The sequence below is a fragment of the Triticum dicoccoides genome, chromosome 4A, assembly GCF_002162155.2.
Source record: "Triticum dicoccoides isolate Atlit2015 ecotype Zavitan chromosome 4A, WEW_v2.0, whole genome shotgun sequence".
NCBI lineage: Eukaryota > Viridiplantae > Streptophyta > Magnoliopsida > Poales > Poaceae > Triticum > Triticum dicoccoides.
This window is the reverse complement of record NC_041386.1, coordinates 723,560,743-723,571,417: the sequence shown is the minus strand read 5'-3', so window position 1 is coordinate 723,571,417 and position 10,675 is coordinate 723,560,743. Positions and strand designations below refer to the sequence as shown.

Below are 10,675 nucleotides of genomic sequence, written 5' to 3'. Positions count from 1 at the left end.
CTGTCGCGTGATTCTAAAGAAAAGCATGCCGGCGATGATAGGTTGAGGAGAGCACACACAGAGAGCGTGGATAACTAGAATGTGGGCCCACACATTGGACAAGCCCCTCCTAATATTACATTACATAACATAAAGATAATATTTAAAGAAAGTTGTTTGTCTATTGGGTATGCTTGCAGAATACAAAAACATATGTTGGAAAAAATAACAAAACCAATAGCACTTTAGGAGTTTTTGCACTCACCATTGCTTGGTGGGATGTGTGTCCACGGAATATAGAGTTTTTGACGGTTTCTCCACGGATACGATCTGAAACAACAAAAGTATGTATGGTTACTTGGTTAGGGATACATCCACACAACTTACGAACCAGAAACATGCAACGTCAATAGAAATGAGGAGAGATGAATACCCTGACACCCGCCCCGGTTGGCTGCATAAAGGTTATGTACCATGCCATGTAAGTGTGATGACCGCGGCGATGACAAATGCAAATATATTAGTTGAGCATAAGTAAAACTTTGGATGATGAGCAGAAAGAAGAGTTGCTATTTTCTCACCTCAGATGGTGTTGACTGTCCTTTCTGACACAAAAAGGCGCCTAGTTCCACCTCATGTACTGCATTCCGTGCCTTGTTAACTTTGAAAAATTCCTCGCACTCAGGTTTGTCTCTGAACTTCCGGATGTGGTTGTCTGCTGATATACAACTTTGCAGGACCATAATGCAACTTCTTTTGTGTGGTACCTCCCACTCCAATACCGTTAGAATGAGGGTGTAGGTGGATCGCGGCGGGACAATGCCATATATAGGCATCCTGGTCATGAAGTGCTCCGACCAGTCCACACTCTGTGTTGTACTAAGCTTAAATGCCACGTGTTCATCTGTGTCATTTGTTAGCTGTAGCGGGCATGGGATCAACTTCCCAGATTGCAAGCGAAACACAAGTACAGTCGGCTGAATGCGAAGTAGCTTGTCAGTCTCTTGGGTTTCCTGAAGAATAACAACTTGCACGGTTAGCCTGTATGCTTTCCTGCTAGCATCTGATTTCGCACACCTATGGCAGATTCTCAGCATCTTCTCTGTGCGTGCGCGCGCGCGCGCGTGTGTGTGTGCCGCGCGCGCAAGAGTATCGAATAATTATTCTACACCATAGTAAACCTTGTATAAAATCTTGTAGAACCATATGAAAAGCAGTAATCCAAATTTTCTTTATGATTGAAACCATTAATTTACTACATTGTTCAAAAAGTTACTACATTATGTCATTTTAAGTGTAAGTGTAGACCAATTTATCCTACACCCCTGGTAATAAGTGGACAAAATGTGACAACAAGGCAGGAATGACTATTGCAAACGACCCAATTAAATAGGGCATGTCAAAACATGTGGAGATATATCACTTCCTTTATGAGAGATTAGACGAGAAGACTTTACAGTTGAGTTATGTAACCTTTGGACAACAAATAGATGTTCGTCTAACAAAAAGGTTTAGGAGTTAAACATATTAGTTTAGCTTGTGACAAGATGATAATGATATTAGTTTAGTTAAACATATATATGCCAGCTCATCATGCCATCATGTATGGAAAATGGTCCACTTCAACATGCAACTATGCCAGCTCATCGTGCCATCATGTATGGAAAAGGGTCCACTTCAACATGCACCCACTAACTCTACTTTCTCTCAACATGCAAATATGCCAACTCAGTAATGGCACCTTATATGAAAAAGGCTTACCTTAACATGCACCATGCATGCTACTAATATTTAATAAATTTGTAACACTATATTATTATTTTTTATTATTTTTGCGAGTAAGTGTAACACTATATTATGAACAAATGCAATAAATTAATGTACTTTAGTGTCAAATTGTCATATTGTTAATCTATATACCAACCAAATCTCATTGATATAAACTTCAATTTAAGCAGCAATGCACCGGGCTATCATCTGTGGTTTAATAATTTTCATTCAGGTGTGGTTGTCATTGAGCGCCGCTTGAGGGTTTTACATAAGCTCTTAACTTTTCAATATGGCAAGACGTTAAGCCTTTTGCCTTTTCTTGAAGACAAATAAGCTCCATTATCTTTCATTTCCCCCTCTCTTTTACGACACAAAATAGAACATGGCTAAGCTGTAGCTACGAATGAGAGGTGCTGTTGGAGATGCTCTACTAAAATATTAAGGACTTGCAAACTTAAAATCTCTAAGGTCTGTTTAGTCTAGGAAAGCTGTAAATAGAGCTCGGCAGTGGAGTAAAATAAATATTCTTGTCCACACACATGCTCTCAGTCATGCACCTTTTTAAAGTAAAAAACACCTTTTGACCATACCTGTGTACTTCCTGTCTTTCCAAGTCTATCGATAATTTGCTTTATATCTGGTCTAATGGCTGGGTTAATGTTGCTGCACTCGATTCCTATCTCAGCGCATACTCTTATCTGGTCCAACTGTGCATTTGTTCGCGATTCTCCCAACCTGTCGATCCATTTCTCAAGTACCTACCAAAATGCAACCATGAGTTATGACTTACAGAAAATAAATCAGCAACACATTTTGGATTTATAAAATCAACATATTCATAATATATATCCTAGCACGAAACTAACAGAAAAAACTTTCCAGAAAGTTAAGTGCCCAGCATGCGTATCCTACTTTCAGACAGATCGAGAATCATGTTTTCTTTGTCCACTTATATTTGGGTGTTTTGTCACCTTTTGTTGTTATTATTTTTGAAAGAGAACTGTCAGAGAGGCTCGGACGATGTAAGTACATTTAAAAACAACAATGAGACAAAGTACACGCATATGTACAAGACACGAACACATACATGAAAAATGGCTCAAGGTATCCGATTAATACAAGCCAATCTTTCGGACTATTCTACTGATCCTCATTAAATCAAAGTTATCTAACGGTCTGCTCTAGAGATCCCGCTTGAACCCATAGAACCCCCACTCTAAAGGAAGGCATCACATTTTAATAATCAAATCATGTCTTTGTTTTCATATTTGCCAAAGCTAACCGTAATGAAGATCTCAATCACTTTATTTCATTTTATTTTTGTTTCCTTTGGGAATATATGTGTTCCTTTTTCTCCCCCGAAAGGTTTTATTTCAACCATGATAGTTGGGTTAATATTGTTGTTTTGCAGCTAATTCATGCCTTGCACTGCTAGACGAAATCTATAATCCAACTGTTTTGCAAGAGAAGGTATTTCGGTTTTGTTCTAATTCAAATTTATTTAAATCCAAGTTTATAGAAAATATTTGACATCCAAAAATACCAAATCAATACACTAAAAATATATTTAATGCCCAAGTAAGCCTAGGTTCATGCAGACTTGGAACGGGTACTCATATTTTCTTGGATTTATTTCAGGATTTTCGACGCTATTCTTTTCATTGGAGATGAACCACCTGTCGACTACGTGGTGCATGTGGTAACTTCGTCAATATCAAGATTTAATGCCTCAATCTCTCGAGCACGGAGATAGGGTGTGCGCGCATACATAAGGATGAGTGTATATGTGTGCATGTGAGATTATATGTCTATACCGCGTTCCAAAACACAACATATTTAATGATCCAATGTTACTATCTTGGTGTATTGATGTTGGTACCTTTATATATTAATTCAACATAGGAAGAAAACGAAGAAGTATATTTTATGTGGAGTAGAAAGTTGTAGCGTGGCATGCTTATTTTACTATCAAAAGGTGAAAAAGATTGTTCTTACATCGTCGTCGACGCGATATCTGTTATACTGCCTGCCTCCTGTCAGTATCTCCATGATTATGGCTCCAAGACTGTACAAATCAGTCTTGGCTGTGATTGCACCACCACCGAGTAATTCTGGTGCTATGTATCCACTGTAAATAAATGCTTATGACTAGAAGAACGTGCATAGGGATTTAAATAGGAATCACAATTGACATAGTTGATGAGCTCTGAAGAGGCTTAGCTAGCTTACAATGTTCCACCTATATGTTCAGTAAGAACCTTCGTTTGGTCTTTTTCCAAGCACCTTGCGAGGCCAAAATCAGCAATTTTGGGGAGCATGTTGTCATCGAGAAGTATATTTCCCGGTTTCAGATCCAAATGAAGAATGTTATCCTCATGAAGTCGATGTAAGCCCTGACAAACTCCAACAATTATTTGATAGCGTTGGCTCCATTCAAATCCACATGTTGCATCTGTAAAGTGGAAATGTGAAAGGGGTTTAAAAGTTAAGGCACTTTTCATCCTTAATATTCGAATCCAATAACATGGCAATTAACTCGTGCGTACTAAATGTGTGGGAGATACTCGAACCAAATAGTCGTAAATGAAAAAACCTTACGTTATATGGTACATGACCCTACCTGTGATATGTTTATCAAGACTTCCTACATGTAGATACTCGAAACAAAGCAATCGTTCTAGCGTGTCTGCTATGATAAGTTTCCCATTGTGCCTGGTCATAAACCCTTGTGCATCGGAACAATATCCTAGAAACCGAACAATATTTTTATGCTTCACCCTCATCAGGCAATCAATCTCTTTTTTGAACTTATCCTCGTGTGTACTTGTTATATATAGCTTCTTCACAGCAATCGCACGATTCCCGATGGATCCCTGTAGTCATAACACGCCTAGTCAACATCACTGTGCTCTTCATCATCACATGAAATTATGATTGTTACATTGGAATGTATGTAGTACCTTATAAACCACCGCAGATGCACCTCGTCCAATTTCCTGCTTATCAGAAAAATTGTTTGTGACGTCTTTCAAAAGTAAAAAAGGCAGGGCCTTTGGCTCAGCGAGTTCATTAATTAGCATGTACTCCAAGTCCGCTCTAGTAGCGCTTGCTTGGCGGTCCATTTGCTGTCACGTGTATGATAGGGCCCTTGAAACAATAGCAAGGGCAAGTAAACAAGTGGTCAGGGAAGACCTAACGACATAGCATATGCAACTACTTATTTTTAACTAGATGACACCCCGCACTTTGCTGCAAGAATCAGTGGCAATAAATTTCAGTGAGATTTGGTAGTATGAAACATGAATGTTGAATTATTAATATATGAACTAAAACAACAAACATACATATTTGATTATTGTATATAGTTGGAACATATTTATTAAATAAAAGTGACATAAGATGATGAATATTTATCCTATGATTGTTGAGTGGGCCGAGGTAGCATGTGTCCACGTCAAAAATAAGTAGAAGTACTAGTTTGGATCAAATAATGGAAAACTTATTCTCATGCATGTTTAGTAGGCCTTTGATGAAGTGACACATTTACATGTTAAGACAATAGAAGCACCGAGGATCAACAATTTAGATATGCATGAGCCGGCTGATAAGAAAACATCTCACAACTACTCTCTCCATCTTAAAATAAGTGTCTCAACTTTATACTAATTTTAGTACAAATTGTATTAAGCTTAAGACACTTATTTTAGGGCGGAGGGAGTAGTAATTACTCCTCTATCACTATTTAGATGACGCACACATACTTTGAGATCAACTTTGACTATTAATTTGACAAACAAAACCTGAACTACGCGTCACACAAATTATACCATTCTGTTCATATAGAAATGCAATTTCCAATGGTATCCTTATTATGACTTAAAGTTCATATATTATCACTGAAATTTATAATCAAAGTTTAATTACAAAAACAAAAAAAGGCATGCAAAAGAACCAAATTTGAGAAGTTTTTAGGATCGAGAAACCTAATCAAGTAAAGAGACGGTAGCCCCATGGTAAGCAAAATGATCGTCGCGCTGTTAAGCAAAATCCGTTTTCGGAGTGTAACTTTTGCAATACAAAAGATTTAGCACGTACACATGAGATTTTCTATTCATGACACGGGTATACCTTGCTCCACGGCAACCCTACGAAATCGATGTCGTGGTTGTCACCGTCGTGTACCTCTCTTATCTCTACCTCTTCACCACGTATGTTCCTCCGATAGGTGAAGAACCAGCGTTCAGTGTATATGTGTGTCTACACTGGGCGCCAGTAATATGTGTGGCGGGAACCAGGAGGACAACAGCACTTTATATAGTCCCGAAAAGATGCCTCTAGACCAAGGGGTCAGCTTTTTTTTCTTTCTTTTTGACGGGGCCACGGTCGGTCAGCTCGGTAAGCCATCAACAACAACAAAAATTGCAATCAATGAAAAGATGCCTCTAGGAGTATCCGTCCCTTCGCAGCAGACGCGTCGATTCCAAAACAAACGACAACGGACGCGTCATTTTTGTTGCGCGTGGGCAGCGTGGCAGCGTTCAACAGGCGGACGCATCGCTCACGACTAATTAATGACCCACCCACTAATTATGCCCAACAGGCTTCCTCATACATAGTACTACTCGCCTACTGATGACCCCAGAGTGCCCGCAGAGAGACAAAACAAATAAATGCAAGGCTATAATTTCTTTTAATCAGATGGCATAATGTCCTACAAATAATGTTGGTTTAGAGAGACAAGTTTGTCGCAAATCCATCGGACTAAATTCTACTATATTGGATGAAAATCATTGTCATTCTTTACAATTTTGGATTATATATCCCGCAAAAATATTGGGTTATATGTCGCACGGACCGCTTCTGGTCGTCCATCGCGTCTTATTGCAGAAAACCCCCTGCCTTTTCCGTTAATTAACCCGCAGACCATCTTTAAGTGACAACGGATTGTTTTTTGTATTTTACACAAACCCCTTGTCTTTTATGATAATTAACTTGCGGTCTATATTTAAGACACAACAAACTGTTTTTTTGCATGTTTATATAAACCCCCTGGTATATGCGTTAATCGCCCCACAGTCTATTGAGAATAAATATATATTTCTAAAAAACCATATCTTTTGAACCGTAACTTCAATTTTAACTGTTATATATAAAATTTGATTAGAAAAATGTGTACAAAATGAATATGATGTTATTTTACATGTTAATTTTTTTAAATGCTATTTAGGGTGCAATGTTAATCAACGACGCACTATTTGTCTTTATTTCGTACCGATGATTTGTATTGCAACATGTAAAATTACACGTTAATATTTGGGAAAGGTTATAATCCTTGGGCATGCTATGCTTGCACCAGGTTCTCTCTTTGGGCGAAATCCACGGGCGTACTTACCAATGGACTACACAATTTTTTGTAGTGAATACACAAGCAATTTTTAATAAAATGTACATACACTTATAAAATTCATGAACATCAGAACTACATGAAGGTTTATTTTGAAAACATCTGAACAAATTAAGATTGTTAATAGTGGAAAAATTGTGTTCCATCTGTTGCATGTGATAGCTATACATATATGCTTTCTTGAATAAACTTAATTTATAAACGTGGCCTCCTCAGTGTCGAACGACACCACAAAGATTGTGACTGAGTATGGTCGTAGGTGCACACCATCAATATAGCGATTCAGAATCAAAATAGGATCGAAATGATAGCGGCCCAAGTACAAAATATTTACTGTCCCATTGCAATGCACGGGAATGTTTGCTAGTTCTTTTTTTTCAAGGTCTTTGTACTAACGAACAACCACTACCACAATTAGATTGATCTGTCGACGCGTCGCTGTCACAACATGACCTTGTTGTTGACAGCTGGGAAGGTTTCGTCCAGTTGTCATGAGGACTAGCCCCATGGAGCGGCAGAACCCTTGAATTGATTTGAAGTGTGTGCCTCCAGACCTCGCGATTATGCACATATGGCGAGAAAATCCCTAACACTCGCCGCACCCGAGGAATTAACAGTAATCTATAACGGAGCACCGCTGACTCCGTCTAGACGGATTCACTCGAGGAGAATTGAAACCCAAAAGATTAGCATGAAGAAGTGGCGCCATTTATCCTAGTGATCACCCCGTGAGGTATAAAACCTTAACCTAAAAGCCGGAACCGAGGAAACATAATTCCCCTCCCACCAACGATTGCCGGAGCGCAAGCAGATGGGAGGTGAATCCATGGGCTCACTAACGATGCCTGAAAGGGATGAGTTTGCCCTAGCCGTCGCATACGAGGAAATTGAAATAAGAGGTCATGGAAATAAGATTGTTGTTTTTGTACATTTGCCATTGTTGTTGTGTGGGTGCTGTTGACAATGAGCTGGCAAGGGCAAGAAAAACAGTGGTACCACGGGACAGCAGCAGAACAACTCCGGGTACACTGGTAACCATGGCAATCAGAACAATGGTGGCAAGCACAAGCACCCGGAAGGCGGCTCAGATTTTGTTGCCAATACCAACACTAGTTTCAAGGGCCAGAGGCGAAATAGTTCTGGGAGGCCATTCAATGTGAATAAAGATCGTAATTTCGAGGAAGCCCTGAAATGTTTGTGTCCCAAGCATAGTACTCAGGATAAAACCGGCAAATCACTCCTGGGAGAAACTGTCATCTCCTGCAGGCTTACCGCAATCAAGTATACCAGAACCATCAAGGTGGTGGTGGAGGAAACTCTAGACAACCAGGAGCAGGCGGCTCAAGTTTTCCAGCAGGCGGCTCATCGGGTAATTACCAAAACCCCAATTTTCAGGGCTCGGGCGGCTTGGGGGATGGTTATCAAGGATCTGGCAACAGTGGGCCTGTACATCAGCGTTCCGGCCAGGGCAGCCACCAACAGTGCAACCAGAAAGGTTTCTAGAGTAATCCAAAGGAATTGAATAGTGGCCAATATCACATGTTCACCACTAGCACTTGCAAGCGTGATCGCAAGTTGCAGCAATATGTGGTCAATATGGTTTAGCCGGCGGTCCCTCGATACTTAAACTGGTCAGAGCAACCGGTTGTTTGGAGTAGAGAGGATCACCCGCCCCGGGTCGAAAATACAGGTTGTCTTGCTTTGGTGGTGGCGCCTCAAGTTGACGGTTATAAGCTTACTAAGGTGCTCATGGACGGAGACATCAACATCAACATTTTATATTATGATACTTTCAGATGCATGAATTTGTCAGAAAAATAGCTCCTACCTTCTTCAACCGTCTTTCATGGGATCATTCCTGGAAAATCCGCTTATCCTATTGGGCAGATTAAGCTAGAAGCGGCGTTTGGTGATGAATATAACTACATATCAGAGTTTTTGACGTTTGAGGTAGTCAAGATTAAGAGCCCATATCAGGCCCTCTTCGGACGGCTGGCTTATGCTCGTTTCATGGCCCGACCTTGCTATGTATACCTCAAGCTCAAAATGCCTGGACCGAAGGGCACTATCATGATCGACAACAACAGGAAAATAGCTCGTGAGTGTGAAGAAGGGGATGCGGCTTACGCAGTCGACCTGCGCAATAGCGGAGTTTAAATTTTACACGTCCAATGTTGACCCGGCTGACATGACGCCCCTGAAGAAACCCACCACAGAGTTTGACCCCCCGCTCAAGTTTAAGTCGGCTGAGGACACGAAACAAGTTGACTTCACTCCGGACGACTCATCCCGACAGTTCACTGTTGGGACTTGCATGGATCTTAATGTTGAGAATCGGGACATCTTTGCATGGAAACCTTCTGACATGCCTGGTGTAGAGAATTCGCTGAGCAGCAACTTAATGTTGATCCTATAATGAAACCAGTCTGGCAATACCTTCGTCGTTTTAGAGGAGAGACGCAAGGCTATCGGTGTAGAAGTCGCCCGACTCCTAGCTGCCGGGTTCATCATGGAAGTATTCCATCCCGAGTAGTTGGCCAACCCACTGCTTGTTCTAAAGAAAAATGGCACTTGGCGTATGTGTGTTGATTACACAGATCTTAACAAGGCTTGTCCCAAAGACCCGTGTGCCCTCCCCCGTATTGATCAGATCATCGATTCCACAAATGGGTGTGAGAATTTATGTTTCCTAGATGCTTATTCCAGCTATCATCAGATAAAGATGGCTGTTGAGGACCACGAAAAGATGGCCTTCATCACACACTTTGGGGCTTTCTGCTATGTCTCTATGCCCTTTGGGCTTAAGAGTGCAGGGGCTACTTATCAGCGCTGCGTACTGATACGTCTTCAACGTATCTATAATTTTTTCATTTTTTCATGCTATTATATTATCCATCTTGGGTGTTTTATATGCATTAATATGTTATTTTATATCATTTTGGGACTAACCTATAAACCTAGTGCCCAGTGCCAGTTGCTGTTTTTTCCTTGTTTTTTTCTTTTACAGAGAATCAATACCAAACGGAATGAAACTTTTTGATTATTTTTCTTAGACAAGAAGACACCCACGAAGCTTCGGGAGGAGGCCAGAGGAGCCACAAGCTCGTAGGGCACGCCCCGGGGGGGGGCAAGCTTGTCGGACCCTTGGGACCCCCTAACCCTAATTCTAGCTCTATAAATACCCAAATAGTCCTCGTATACCAGAGGACACACGGAAAATACTTTTCCGCCGCCGCAAGCTTCTGTTCTCACGAGATCCATCTTGGTGCCTTTTTTGGCACTGCCGGAGGGGAATTCGATCACGGAGGGCCTCTACACCAACCTTGCTGCCCTTCCAATGATGTGTGAGTAGTTTACCACAGACCTTCGGGTAAATAGCTAGTAGCTAGATGGCTTCTTCTCTCTCTTTCATTTTCAATACAATGTTCTCCTCGATGTTCTTGCAGATCTATTCGATGTAATCTTCATTTGTGGTGTGTTTGTTGAGATCCAATGAATAGTGGGTTTATGATCAAATTACCT

General features: G+C 40.7%; 1 protein-coding gene across 1 annotated transcript in view; it reads right to left on the bottom strand.

Moving 5' to 3' along the window:
- LOC119284267 overlaps window positions 1-4,871 on the bottom strand; it is a 10,579-nt gene extending 5,708 nt beyond the window's left edge. Inside the window, exons 1-7 of the mRNA XM_037563464.1 lie at window positions 4,710-4,871; window positions 4,370-4,622; window positions 3,979-4,201; window positions 3,745-3,877; window positions 2,340-2,507; window positions 561-992; window positions 245-309 (exon numbers count right to left, since the gene is read on the bottom strand). Coding sequence (XP_037419361.1) covers window positions 245-309; window positions 561-992; window positions 2,340-2,507; window positions 3,745-3,877; window positions 3,979-4,201; window positions 4,370-4,622; window positions 4,710-4,871 — 1,436 coding nt within the window. The remainder of the gene's footprint in view (window positions 1-244; window positions 310-560; window positions 993-2,339; window positions 2,508-3,744; window positions 3,878-3,978; window positions 4,202-4,369; window positions 4,623-4,709) is intronic.
- Window positions 4,872-10,675: the final 5,804 nt, after the last annotated feature.